Below are 15,392 nucleotides of genomic sequence, written 5' to 3'. Positions count from 1 at the left end.
GCCAATCGCTGGCTGGGACCCCTCAAGAAAATCAGAGACACCTACAGAAGATGAGTGGCATTAAGACCAGCCTATCCTCGGGGAGGTAGCTGAAGGGGGTGGGGTCAGAACTAGCCAATAGCCTTAAAGTGGTTGTTGTTAGGCGGGAGGAAGGCGCCTGCGAGCGTGCGTGAGACCGCTCCCCGGGAAGGGGGGTGGCAGGAAGCTCGAGGAGCCAATGGCCATGGCGGGCGGGCGGTGGCGCGCATGCGTATTGCTACCTGGGGCTGCGGGCGGGAGGCGGGGAGGGTGGGGGAAGGGAGCGGGCAGGAACGCGGCGGAGCTGCTGCCGCCGCAGCAGCCGCCGCCGCAGCGAAGAGGCCATGTTGTGTGGTGTATGGGGCGGGGGGAGGAGGAGGAGGGAGTAGAGCCGAGAGAGGAGACGGGAGAGAGACACCACACACACACTGCACAAGATGGCCGGAGAGGCAGCAGCACTCCGAGCTGTCAGGCGTTTTGCCGCGGTCGCGGGGCACGCCGGCCGGCGAGGAGCTGCTCCCGGGCGGCCTGCAGACCCGCGGGAGCAAAGCGGCCGTGGCTGGGGGGCGAGGCGGGCCGCGCGCCGGGCTGGAAGCCCGCGCGGCAGAGGCGCCCGGGGCGGCCGGGCCCACGACGTGGAAAGCGCCGATGCGGCAGCGGCCGCCGAGGCTCCCCGGGGCCCCAGCGGCCCGACCCGTACGGGCGGGAGGCTCGGGCGGGCGCCCTGGCGTGGGAGTCGGGTACTGGCGACCAGGAGGGGCCGGCCGCGGCGTTCGGACCTGGTGAGTGGCTCCCCGGCTCCTTTTATTGTCCTTTGTCCTTGGGAGGAAAAGCAAAATGTCCTTGAGCGCGCGAGCAGGAGGGGGCGGCGGGCCGGGCCTCGCGGGCCGGCTCTCCCCCGGCGGCGCCGCTCGCTGGCTCTCCGGGCGGGAAGCGCCGCGGGGCCGGGGGCTGGGGGCGCGGGGCCCCACTGCAGACCCCGCGGCGGGCGGGGGGCCTCCTCGCTGCCCGGACCGGCCCCGCGGGGAGAGGGGCGGCGGCGGCGACCGCGCGAGGAGAGCCCCCGTCTGTCCTGGTGAGTTATTTTGATATTCAGGGTAAGGAAAAAAGAATCCCCTTTTCACGTCCTTTCAACGGGGGAGTTTTTTTAACCCCTTTCCCGTGAGGTGGAAACTCATCTTCGTGGTCGAATTTAAAAGAACAATGGAATCCTGACTACGTTTCAACAAAAAATAAAAACTTGTTTTTTTTTTTTTTTTCTTTTGGGTGTTGGCTTTTAACTCTTTCCAAGCCGATTTTGAAAACGGCTGCAGTGTTACAGATGAAAAGGTAGTTGCTGCTTGTTCAACCCTTTATTGATGTTAAGGTTGTCTTTTTAAAAAACGCAGGTTGGAGGAGTGCTTCTGGTATTTCAAAAATTACGAAGCCAAGTTTACTATGTCGTCAGGGCTGTTTAATGGAAATAGATTATAATTACGGTGCTAGACGATGACGTTTGATTAAGGTAGTTTATTTTACTGAGTAATTACGCCAAGATTGTTTGACATTCTGTTGTTTGAACAATGATTAAATCTACTGTTGGAGTACTTTTAAAAAGGTCATAAGGAGCCGTTATCTGTAACTTACCACACCTGAATGTTAGGAGGTACTTGGGTCAGTTCCTCGACTTTTAAAAGTTTAAGTTCGTCGTTTGAATATTTTTAAAAATAATGTGTATCTTCACAAGCTGTGGTCGACAAAACTTTTGCAAAGGAATATTCAGACACCAAATCCCTTTGTGAAGTTACTTTCTGGTAGTGTAAATATTAAAGTAGGATTGCTCGGTAATGGGCGATGAAGAGGAGCCATATTTGTTGCATGCATAAAAATCCAGTTATGCTCAAAATGGAACAGTATTTTAATAGTGTATTACGCTTTTTAAAAAAATTTGTAGAGTCCCCTGTACAGTCTAGAAATTTGAAACATTCTCTGAGAGGGAATTTAAGTTTAGTGATTTGAAGAACAAACCACAAATGCACAAAACCTTTGTGTATTTTAGAATATATTTGTCTTCGTCCTGCGGTAGCTCCTGTGTTGTTGTGGAGGTGAAGATCTACGTAAAAATAGTGTTCGGCAGATTTACGTAGTACTTGTAAAATCAAAGGTACTGTTGTATTTTTTAATGTTTCTGAGGGTATTTTTCTTAGTGAAATTGTTTTATTTTCCGAATAGCATTCGTATACTGCTACACGTTACATCAGTTGCGCATATCTTGATTTTACAGACTCTGTTGTTTTAACCGTTTTGGTTTTTCAAATCAGCGTTTTTGAAATTTTTGAACACTGCAAGTCGTTTTACATTAATATTCTGAATCTAGTTTTTCAGAATCCTCTAAATAGCAAAAATGCAAAATAATTGCTGTTTAACCTCATAAGATCTTTTTACATGAGAAATGGGGGAAGGGACCCTGAAAATGTTGGAGACCTCAGTTTGAAATTGAATAAAGATCATAGATAGTACATGTTTTAGATTTGCTTTAAAGACAAAGCTAATATCCCACTTGGTGAGATCAAATAACTTGTGGTTTAAAAATTTAAAGTAATCAGTAGCCATTTTAACTTCACTAATTTCTCCTGGAGTTAATTTTTAATTGCTTATTCTTGTAAAAGGTAGTTCTAGATGGTAAAGAAAATTTAAGGTGATTTCAATCTTTACAAAAGGTAAACTTCTTTGTTTTCGTGTATCAAAGAAAAATAAAAATGAAAACAAGGTCATAATCTTAAACCTGTCCAAAGATGTGAATTTTTTCTTTTTTTAATCTCAATACCTTATCTCTAATGTTTATCCATGCAACTAAAAGATGAGGAAAACAAAGACTGATAGATACTATGATAAATAACTGCAACCTTAAATGTACAGGTAGCATGTTGATGAGCCATCTCTTGAATTTATCCAATGATCATGTCTCTGGGTATTTTCTCATTGTTTCATCACACTGAAACTTTGGCCAAGAATTGTTCAAAAATCAAAACACTGATATTATCTTTTTTTTTTTTTTTTTAAGGTAACTTACAAGATTAAAATTAAATTTGGTTGACGATTCTGAACAAATACGCTGTTTTATTTGAGGTAAGAATGGGTAAATTTTACTACTTTGACGTAAAAGTAAGCTTATTAGGTTTTTAGTTTCTTTGATAATTTATATTTTTGATACTGATTATGAGTAAATATCTGAAATAATTTTACAAAATCTTTAAACCTTTTCTGTGAGAGGTCTTACGTGCATAGCTATTGTAACTTAATGTGCCTTTTGAATAGTTTAAAGTATTGAAGGTCCTTTAAGCCTTTGTTTAATTTTGGGACCAAGAAAAAATGATTACACTTTCAGGAAAACCATAAACCAAAGATATGTTTTTCTTTTATACTGTACAAACAGTTTTAATATTAAAGAAATAAGTTCATTGGAAAATTCAATCTAGTTACTATTCATACTAACATTTTAGGGGAGAATGTTTTAAAAATTAGGGTTTTGTGAGCATTGATTTTAGTTTTTGTTCCTTTTATGAAATAAGAACTTTAAAAACATGTATTCCTACTTGGCTTTTGGTGGTTCCATCAATAAATTGTTTAGAATATTGTTTTCTTTCCCCCCCCAAAAGGTATGCCATTTTGAAGACTGAGACCATGGAATTTTATCCTTGAGGATAAATCTTTGTGATAGTCTGTCTTTTGTATAGCAAGTAAGTAAATGTTTTAACCCAACATATGAAGTTTAATAGCTACCAACATTTGAATAGGAAAATAACAGTAAAGGTCGTCAATGTGACATAAATTGTAGAGTTAATCTCGAAAAAGGGATGAGAAAAAGCCCATCAAATGCATTTCCTTATATCAAAGCAGTTTTGTGCTAATGTTAAAACAGTTGATACATGTAATTTATATCAGCTGTGAGACATTCAGTACTTTTCAGTTAAATGGTGATTTAGATTTATGGTTAAATCAGAAGTTGAGTCGTCATCTTTACAATTTGGAAGGTACATTCTTCAGCCATTTTTTTTTGATAATGCAGATTATGTTTTAGAAATGGCGTAGAATTTTTGTATCTGCAGATCTTAACAATTCTTAAAAGAACTGTATTTCAAAAACTAAGTAGACCCTTTCGTAGTCTAGTTATTATTTAGTGGATTTAAAATACTCGCTTTACCTATTTTTGTGAGTCTTTCTTCCCAAACAGGTATAAAAATAAGTTATTTTATAGGAAACTAAAATGATATGACTAAAGAGACTTGTTACCTTTAGCTTAGTAAGTCTTTAGAGCTTGAAAGGAAGGAATAATTTCAACATGTATGTGATATTTTGATATCCTAAAATCCATGAATGAAAAAAATAATTTTCAGGAATAATTTCTTACTCCTTAACACTGAGTGTGGAAATTAATGTCAAGTGATATTAGCAAGGGATTTACCAGAGGAAATATGGAATATAATGAGATATCTTGGGAAATTTTAAGGCTAGTCAAATAGCCAATTAATTCGTATAAGGGCAGGTTTGCATTTGTTCTTATAATTTTTGTGGATAATTTTATCATTGGTGTTAGCTTATTCTGTTGATTCAAGTAGATGATAAAGGTAATATTTTTATTCCTTTTGCTTTAGCTTAATTTTTGCTTTTGGTCCTTTTGCAGTTTGGTCAAATTTGTGTTCATTATAATACACAGAAAGAAACCAAATGTTAGACCTTTAGCAGTAATGTTTTAAAGATGTCGTATATGTAAAGTCAAGACATCTTTCATCCCAAGCATCCTTAATACAAATACCAAGGTTAGGGTTTCCTTCTTGTAAATGATAGGATGTTATTGTTCACATGTGCTTGGACACTGTTGTAAAAATTGAGACTTTAACTTCTTAAGACACAAATGTATGTGAAGTTTAGGGTAAGTTTAAGTAGAAATTGGCAGTGACTTATAATAGACTACCAGTTGTAATTTAAATCCATAAAATTAAAAAAAAAAAAGACTTTCAAAAAGATTAAAATGTTAAATGGAGATTTTTATCTTTTGTTGTCCAGTATTAATCATTATAAAACTAGTTTAAATGATATAGAAACTCCTAAATTAACATAATGGAGTTCCGTTTTCCTTTTAATCACCAACAAAAGAAAAGATTTTAATAAGTCACATTTTAAAAAGATCTGTATGTCCTTTGACCTTCATAATAATACGGTCAGTGTTTTGAAATCTGCTGCTGAGCCAAGCTTGTAAAATTGGCAGTATTTCTGGTAGACAAAATTAATGGATACACAAGAGCAAATATAACCAAAGGTACCGTTATTTTAAGTTACTATATTTCGTAAAAAAATATTTAGTTTATTACTACTTTCTGTTTGAGTCAAAGTTACAAATACTTATATATTTGTTTTTATTTTAACATTTTGAATTCTTGAATCAAAATTACCTGATCAGGTTTGAGATTGGATTCCATTGTGTTTATCATCGTGGCAACAACTGTTTAAAAAATTCCCTGGAATTCCACAGATATGAAGGAAGCCATGCCCATAGTTAACAAAAGGCTTTCATGAACTACTACATATATCATTAGAGGCTAGATTATATGAAACAGATAATTTTGAATATAAATTTTCTTTCAAGCTTAGTTTACTATCGTTCACAGTTTTTTAATTATTTAAAATTTTGGACTGTGGACAGTCAATTAATTTGCCTCTTTTACTCTGATTTTCTTCTTTGTTGAGAGGGAAAAAAGATAATTTGGGGATATCTCCATCTTCTCCATTAATGAGAGGTGTGTGAAAGAATGGAAAGAATAACTGATTCAGCAGAGAGGAGACCCAGCTTCTAATGTGAATTAATTCTGTAATCTTGACATTTTATTCACTGTGGGCTTTAGTCTTCCTAATTTGTATAAAATATTTGGAGTTTTCCAATCTCACACCAGTTTGCTCTTAAATTGTGTGGTAAAAATAATGGTGTCTAATTCTCTTAAACTGGAGAGCAGTTTTTATAATTTTTGCATTGCAAATCGTAGATGTTATTTCTGTGTTGAAGTTATTTGACTAACATGAGACCTGGACCAGTAGTATACCTGACTTTCCTAATTTTGATGGTGGTCATCAAATTGTGTCTGACTCTTTGTGACCCCATGGACTATAGCCTGCTAGGCTCCTCTGTTCATGGGGTTTCCCAGGCAAGAATTCTGGAGCGGGTTGCCATTTCCTTCTTTAGGGGATCTTCCTGACCTAGGAACCTGTGTCTCCTGCATTGGCAAGAGGATTCTTGACCATTGAGCCACCAGAGAAGCTGTTTCCTAATTTTAGGCATTCTAAAATATTAATAAATAGTATAAATGCAGACATAATGGAGAAGTGTGTTTAAAAAATAGAGATTTAGAATGCTGCAATGAAAGTGTTGTTTTGAATTTATTTCCTAATAATTATTTCATTAAATAATTTAAAGATTAAGGTATTCAGTGTAACATTTGCAGCTGACCATCATGATTATAAAGCTTACATGCTTGACATAATCTATAAAATTTCTCTGAATACAACTGTATTTCAAAGATAAATATTCTCCTCTCACTCAGCTACCTTTCCCTTCCAGATTAAGTGACTCAGTACACTTAATTTTCAAATTGATTGCTATTTCTGAATATAATTAACCTTTACAATTTAAATTCAAGAATATTCTGAACTTTACAAATAAAAACTGATTTGAATGTTTACATAACTTCCAAGAAGCATGTTTACTACAACAATTTGATTTATACATAGTGTTTGTAAAGCTAGATAATCCACTGTTTTGGCAAATAAGCCTTTGTTTTTTAAGTTTATTTGAAATTGAATATTTCCCAAAAAAGCAATTATATCCTTAATATATATTACAGAGTAGTCAAAATCACTTTAACTTAGGTTATCAAGCTAAATATTTTGCTTAACTAATGGTTTATGAGTTATGTTTTCTTACAACTTGATGACTTTACCACTAGTACCTTATTTTTGTGAAAAATTTCTTATATTTCACAGTGCTCTCCAGTTTTATTCTTAGTTAAGATGTTAGGTTGTTTTGAGGATCTCAAAAGATGACAATCAAATATAAGAAAAGCACAGATGGCCTAGTGTTAATGTAAGAGTACACTAAAGTCATCTTTGCCTTTTATTATAAAATGACTAGCAATCATAATATACCTTTAATTTCATACTAAATGAGAATCCTTGTTACTGCAGAATATTAAAGATAGGAATATGAGCAAAATTATCAAATTTTGTAGCCGCCTTAAGGTGAACTTAGCTTGTGTTAGTGGCTCAGTTGTGTCTGACTCTGCAACCCCCTGGACTGTAGCCTGCCAGGCTACCCTGTCTGGAATTCTCCAGGCAAGAATACTGATGTGGATTACCATTCCGTTTTCCAGGGGATCTTCCCAACTCAGGGATCAAACTCAGGTCTCCGCATAAAGGAAGGATTTGTCAGGTTTTGGAAAGGAGATAGAGTGGTAGATTACATTAGTGTCAGTAATTTTTGTGGTGGTGCAAAGTGTGATCCAACTTCTCATCTGGTTTTCATGGAGTGAGCACCCTGAACCACATACTTGTACTGGTAGAGAGCTTTTTTTAATAAACTGATGAGTTTTCCTCAGACATTTCTTTCATGGATATTCCCTTAAGTCATTCCTGCCCTACTCTCAGGGACTAAATCAATTTATTTTACTTGATTGATTTAGGGTTTATCTTTGTTCAGTAACTATCTTCTTTATATAAGCTCAGGTTTAATTTGGAAGCTTAAAAATGAGTAATGCTGTGTTTCTTGTTAATTGCTTCATTTTATTAATTCGTTGGGAGGAAATTTTAGCATCTTGATCTTAGAAGAAATTTTGAAGCTGATCTTTGCAATATTTTTTGGATATGAACAGTCAAAAAATGATTCATGGGTTTTAGATTTGGTAAAGTCATCAGGAACTTGCTTTATAATTTGAAAATTGGAAACCTTGGTCTTGGAAAACATTTAGGTAGCTTAGTTGTTTAAATCCTAAATTTTATTTTATTTTCTAAAAATTCTTAAATTGGTACATTTTCATATTGAACTTTCAAATGGGGGACTTTCAGTTCTTGGGGACTGAGACTTAACATGTGTTTTTATAGTAACATTCTACTGGTGAAGCTCTGAGCATTCAGATTTAAGATTCTCTGGATTAGAGCTTTTGATCTTTTGGAACTTTTATAAATACATGTCTGGTAATTGATTCTGATAAGATGTTGAAATTTCCACATAAATCTATTTTTGTCTTTCTGTACATAAAATTATGTTCTTTCGCTTTCTGTAGGAATATGAATCCTGAAGCTGAATTACCTAAGGGGCCTCTACAGCGAAGTGAAATAGATGTTGGTGGAAGCATTTAGTAAGTTTTTACTCAATTTACATGTTTAATCTGTTTTTTAAGTTTAGATATGACTTTGGAAATTTTAAGTAAATGAGTATAAGAACAGGGATTTAGTGAGGTTCAAAGCAGCGCAAAACCCCAATATGGTTGGATGTGTACCAGGTTTATTAAAATCTTATTAATGTACTTCAACTTTTTATTATTTTCTGCTTTTTTAACTTAGGTTCAGGCAAAGTTTAAATGGCAAGAAATTGTATTTGAATATGCTTTTAATACTATACCTAGGACTTCTCTGATGGTCCAGTGGTTAAGACTGGGCTTCCACTGCAGGGCGCAAGGGTTCCATGCCTGGTCAAGGAAATAAGAGGCCACATGCACAGCGCAGCCAAAATAAACAACCTGCACCGTAGATCTAGCTGTTTGTAAACTGCCCTCTTTTTATAAATAGAACTTTATTAGAACGCAGCTATGCTGTTTCATTTACACATTTTCTGTGTCTACTTTATTTAGAGCTAAGGAGTAGAGAATAGTTGTAGCTAATAGCCACAAACCATTGAATACTTAGCATCTTGTCCTCTAAGGAAACCTAGCTTATTCTGGATCCTTCTTTTTTGTCAGCTTTTTATATGTAGAACTCCGAAGCCCTTGAATTCTCTTGGTAATAGAGCATACTTTTCTGGATTTCATTGTTACTAATTCAAATAAATGAAGTAATCATGAGCTTTCCTTAAACTTGAAAACCCAACTAAAAACCTTTTTACACTAGGATTTCGCCTTGATAGTGTAGAAGGTGTGGTTACTACTAGGGAATTTCTAACTCACCATCTGACAGATAGTGGGAAAAGAGTGGTGAGACTGTATAAATGAATTTGGATGAATTCTCAGATGGAATTATTTTTGACAAAACTTTTTAGTATGATAATTATTTAGTAATTGTTTTATAAAAGAAAGTTTTGAATCACATTTGCGTATCTAGATTCTGTATGATAATCTTTGTTTCTCATTATGTTTGAACCTCTATTATATAAATGGTGACTAGGACCTGTAAAATAGTGAATTTTTTTTTAAATGGGCAGTGGTGAGGACAAAAATGAAAAGTTTCCTAATGTAGTATAATTTATTGACTTCATGCCTTCTATTTTAAAGTGATCAATTGCCTGGCACATAGTAGATGCTCAGTAAATACTTAATGATTTAATGTATATAGTTGCTGTTAAACATTTGTCAGCTAGTGTTTTGGGTGTAAACTAAAAATGAAGATTGATTATTAAGTTTATAATGCTTCAAATACTAACTTTTAGATATGCTTTGAATACTAAACTCTGACTCAAGTAAAAGCTTAAAAGTTTCAAGAAACCACAGCTTTCAATCTTTCAGGAACATGTAGTCAAGTTTTAAACTAATAGGGATAATGGGGAAGATTTGATAATAAAACTTTTAAGTAAGATGACTTTCTTAGCCCCCACAGTTGAACAGCATAGTTTAACAGTGTGAACAACAGCTGGCTGCTTTTGTTTCTTGCATGCCCACCTTATTTAGGACCCAGACTTGTTAATATATTTTAATCCTATTGAGGAGTCAAACTGTTTTTGGTAATAAGACAGAATATGTGAATTCACTATTAAATAATTACAAATTTAAAGGCTGTGCAAAGAAGACTGAAATTATGACATAAGTACCAAAAAGATTAATTACGTGATGATAATGATCAATTTCTCCTTCTTACTGTAATTTTGAACCCGTTTGTCCCACTGGTTTTGCATTAAGTCTTTGAATTTTGACAAACGGTAGCATTTATTAGAACCATTTGTTTAAAAAATTTAGTCATTCATCTTTTTCCTTGTGCTCTTCCCCGTCCCCCACATATTTTGTTGCTTTTATTTTTTTATTTTTATTTTTTTTTATTTTGTTGCTTTTAAAATAGGGGTTTGCTAAGAAGTAGAGGTAGGGAAATGGCTTATTTTAGGGGAACCTCTCTTAAAACACATCCAGTAATGAATCACTTGCTTGCATTTCAACTGACAACTCATTTTACAGTATCCCAGTGTTTTTTAAACAAATTTACTGAATTAGAATTTAAAACTTTCTTGTTCAATATTATGTTTTTAATTTTTGGCTGTACAGTATTTGGGGATTTTAAGAGATAGTAGGTACTTATTACATTCTTACCATACAAGTTTTTCTAGAACTGACTTAAAACAAGCAATTAAAATTAAAAAAAAGAAAAAAGATATAAGTGACCATTATAGTGGGAAAGTTCTCTTAACTTTTCATAGTACTAGCTTGAAGCTTGAAGTGCGATGATGGAGTTCTGGATCAAACCATCATCTCTTCAGTATGTTTGCAGTAATCCACAAATTACTGAAAAGATACGGAGTAGTAGGGCTTTGATACTAAACCCTATTCAGTTTTCTGTACTGATCTTATTTTAATGCAACATTAGTGTTGTGTTACTCAGTCATGTTGGACTCTTTGTGATCCCATGGACTGTAGCCCACCAGGCTCCTCTGTCTGTGAAATTCTCCAAGCAAGATTTACAGGAGTGGGTTGCCATTTCCTTCTCCAAATGTGATATTAAATACTCTTTAAAGCAGAAATTGTTTTTGTCTTTTAAATAGTTGACCCCATGACCCTATAGATTTTTCAGAGATACCATGACCACTGGAATATAAATTGTTTGATTCATTAAGGTTAGTCTGTAGGTCCTCAGGTACTTTGGTTACTCTGGTATATTGGAGTAATAAGAGTAATAACTAATATTTATTGAGGTCATTCTATATGCCAGGTAATGTAAAAGCTATAAATGTTAATCTTCACCACTACTGCTACATAAGGTAGGTACTACTGTTCTGTTTTACAGATGAAGAACTGGATTTAGTTGCCAATGAAATTTCCAGGCTCAACTCATGCATACCTTTTCACTTTTTTAACTTCTCTTATTTGCAAATTTAATTTTTGTAAGAAATTGAAATTCCATGAAATTGAATGGCTCATTCTGAAATCCTTTACTGTTCTTTTAAGTGCTTTGAATGCTTGACTTAGCTCTTTTGCTTATTAACACAATGCTTTCTGGGTTTTGATTGGCTTCATAGGAATGCAGATTGATCATGGCTTTTCTAGTACCAGTCTTTTTCTTCATCCCACTCACCCCCCCCCCTTTTTTTTTACCATCTTAAATATGATGACAGTATATATGATAGCACAGCCAATATGCTGGGTTTTTTTAATCTCTATTTTTGTCACACAAGATGATGTATTCTGTTAATTTTGATACGATTTTAATATCATTAGGCTTCCTTGTGGATCTTTAAAAATATGGTTTTAATTTTTCTAAATAAGGTTTTAATATTTTACATAGTGTCAAGAATGGATTTTGCCTCTTGCCTTGTGGCAGGAGAATATGAAGCACTGAGTTTATCACTTAGTGTACTAGATTGAGTAAATTGCAGCTATTGCTATTGTAATGATTATAACTTGATATCAATGCATTAGTGTCATTGTTCATCATAATAGTGTTTACATTCCAAACTTCATTTAGAGCTTGTTCCTTCATTGTAACAGAGTTTGAGAAATTGGTTTATAATTAACTAATCAAGAGGAATGAAGGTTTTTATCTTTTTAATATAGAGATATATGTCTCTTTAAGGAATGAACAATTCAAGTGGAAGCTATTTTACTGATATGGGAAATAAATGAGTTATTTTTAGTTCTCCTTGTAGGCTGGAGAGATATTGGCAAAAAATGTTTGGGAGAAATATCTTTCATTTGATGTTTATTGATGTTGTGACACTCATTTTTAGTATCTGTTTAATGAGTGGTGATATCTCTTGGTTAATCATGTGATTTATTCAGTAGATTTTTGTACTGTATATGGTACACAACAACAGCAATGAATCCTTATAGTTTTGGAATGAATGTATTAACTACCTAGTGAGCAAAAAATGCTCTTATATTTAATAACTTCCAAGACAGTCATCCAGACTTTATTGATACAAATTTAGTTTGAGAGCTGCAAAATTTATAGAGAAGATCAGAGTTAAAGCTTATTTTTCTAATTATGTTTGATCATGATGAATCAGGGCCATTTATTTAATGGTAAAATCTCCTGACTTAATTCCTTTAGTTCAAATTATTTAAGTAATAATTTTTTTAAAAAATGAGGAATATTTGATGTTTTTGAAATGAGAATTTTATTTGTATTGAATTTGAAATCTGATACATCAAATAAGACAGGCAGATACTCTGCACGTTTGATCATTTTGTTTTCTAGTGGCTATGTTTCCTGCATTCTCATGTATGTAGCTCAAGATTATCTGTATCGGCCATTTGTGTTATCTATGCAAAATTAAGATCTGTTGCACCAGAAAACTGCTATGATCTGCTGCTTTGGTTTTTTTTTTTTTTTTTAATTCTTTTAAGATTCTTTTCCATATTTAGTTTTATTTGAAGAAGCTTGGAAAGTTTTCTGCGTTGAGATTTAGAATCCATAGTGTTGCTGTACTTTAGCTTTCCAGAATTGTTGGATTTGAATTTTTGTTTCTATTTCTCATGTAGATAGTATAACAACATTTAACTATTAAAAGTGTGACTCTTCACTGCCACATTTTTATGGTTACTCTGTATCTATGACAGTAAAAGAATTTTGTTACTGGTGTGCTGTTTTTGCCATGCTTCTCAATGAGAAGTTGTCTGTGCAGCACATGCAACTTAATATAATACAATTTTAGAGTTTAAAGTTGTTACAAAATTATTAAAGCATTATGTATGGTATGCTTATCTTCAAGGTGGGTAGATGTTGTCTGTTTGAAGGAATATGATTGTTGATATTCCAACAGCATTTTTTTTCTTTTAATGTTTTCATCAAGCACCAGTCAGCTTGAAGAGTCTCAAATGGACCCTACCACTGAGAAATCAAGATGGCAGTCCACTATGGGGAATTGAAAAAAATGGATTAATACAAGAGTGCTGTGATAATATGCAACCAAGACAGGGTTCTTTTAACATGGAGTTCATGAAATGAATGAAGATAGAGGTTTCTTAACAGCACAGATGGACAGTGAATTTGACTTTCTAGAGACTTTTTGTATCATTAAGAATATTTTTGACATTTGTAGAAAAAGATGACACATTAACAGATGATAGTTTGTATGCCTGGAATTTTTTGCGGTTTGATTTGTATGAGTATGACCTTGTGGAATGTTAACTTTAATAAAATTTCTAACACTTTAAAATTTCTCAGTTTGGGTTTTTTTTTTTTTTTTAAGCTCATGTTTCATTAAATATTCAGTGTCGCCTTAAATAACATTTGACCTTTTACAGTTGCCCAGCAGTCAAGTGTACTGAATAAAGCTGGTAAAATGGAAATGGTGTGCTGGAAAATATTTTATTTGATTGGTTAAGATTTGTCTTTTTACAAAGTTGTAGAAATTTATTTGTGCCTTAAAAAATGGTTATTCAGTTAAAATACTATTTTATACTTTCTGAAAGCATCTTGCTTAACCAGTGGGTTAAGGATATTTGATTTGCTGTGAGACTTTAATGAACTTCTTAAAAAAAATGCCTTTTGCTTCAAAATTCAGCATGAATGGTAAGAGTATTTTTCTGAATTAGTATGTTTTGATGGAAATGGTCCCTTTCACCTATGCTTATTAAATATTATAAAACATCTTGTAGAATATCTGAACATTTAAACTCAATCCCTCTTTTATCTTAATGGTTAATATTAGGTAAAGAGGTGTTGGATTATAGGAAGGTCCTTAGGGTATTCGCAGAAGAACTTAACATTTTGGTGTCAATAATGTCTACAGTAGATTTTATAAGATAAGATTGCTTATTGTATTTTTCTGCTATACACTTAGAAATTTAGAGTAAGTGAACCACACTATGTCATTGATAACTTTTGTTTGAATTCTGGGTGAATGCTGCAGTTTCATTGATAATCAGTTAAAATCATTTTCAGTTACTATTATGGGGTGTGGCAGACTTTGATAAACCAAATGAGTTGTTGATTGTATTTTCCCATTATATAGAGAACAAATGATAGTTCAGCTTTTGTGTTTTGTTTTGGTGAGAAAATGTTAACCACACCATGTTTGTAATGTCAAATACCAGGATACACAAGTCAGTGATCGATAGAGATGTTGTATTCATTCTCATTGGCTGATTTGGTTGGTTTATATAGATCAAAAGTGGGATTTTGATTTTGGTACAAAATTATCTTTTGTAGACAGTATGGAATTGAGACTGGGTTTTGGTTATGGATTTTACATTTACCTGGGTTCAAATTACTGCTTTTGTTGAGTATAAGTCTCAAGTTGGCTTTTCAGTGAGGGAAGGGTGGTGGTCTGGCTGATATGTTGAGTAAGGAGAGTTGATTGTTTTTGGTTGTGTGAATGTTTTCTTGGGGTGCTTGTTGAGAAAGTTGAATGATTTGGTTTTGGCATAGTGATTTTGTTTATGTGAATGTCATGGTTTTGATATGTAGGAGAGTTTGCCCTGTGACATTACTTTGGTAACTTTTCCATCAGATATGACAGGTTGTTACTAGTTTACCATTGTTGAAATGGCTATATACTTAGAATTTGATTCGGAATACAAGGGGATGGTTGAAATATATGTGTTGGTTTTGGAGGTGGAGTTCCTTGGGTTTGTTTTTTCATTGGTAGTTCCATGCTCTTGAATTCAGTAACATTGTTTTGCCTGAATCAGTATGGTATGAGAATTTTGGGGGTATGGTTTTGGCAAGGTTGTATAATGGGTTAAAGAATTTTGTGAAAATACAAAGAAAAGTTGAGATTTTTGAATAAAAACTAGTTGCATTAATTTTTGCCCTAATGCAACTGAACACTAGGGAGGCGCTCTTGTGCCCCTTCCTTCTGGTTGGGATGGAAAATTCCCCCTTAAACTTAATCCTTAGATAATTTTTAGGCTTCATAAGGGAGGCAAAAGTTGAATTTTAATTTATGAAATTGAGGTTTTGCTTTTATTTAGAAACCATTTTACCATGGT

At 34.8% G+C, this 15,392-nt stretch overlaps 1 protein-coding gene across 1 annotated transcript; it reads left to right on the top strand.

The window, feature by feature from the left end:
* The first annotated feature begins 223 nt into the window (after positions 1-223).
* On the top strand, positions 224-13,615 carry LOC136147492 (collagen alpha-1(I) chain-like). The gene is made up of 5 exons (XM_065906904.1): positions 224-800; positions 3,062-3,126; positions 3,657-3,737; positions 8,328-8,402; positions 13,250-13,615. Exons 1-2 carry the CDS (start codon positions 224-226, stop codon positions 3,076-3,078), a joined length of 594 nt encoding a protein of 197 aa, XP_065762976.1. The 3' UTR covers positions 3,079-3,126; positions 3,657-3,737; positions 8,328-8,402; positions 13,250-13,615.
* The last annotated feature ends 1,777 nt before the right edge of the window (positions 13,616-15,392 follow it).

Source organism: Muntiacus reevesi, chromosome 15 (genome assembly GCF_963930625.1).
Source record: "Muntiacus reevesi chromosome 15, mMunRee1.1, whole genome shotgun sequence".
NCBI lineage: Eukaryota > Metazoa > Chordata > Mammalia > Artiodactyla > Cervidae > Muntiacus > Muntiacus reevesi.
Note: the sequence above shows the minus strand (reverse complement) of the source record. Positions and strands in the feature narration are given on the sequence as shown.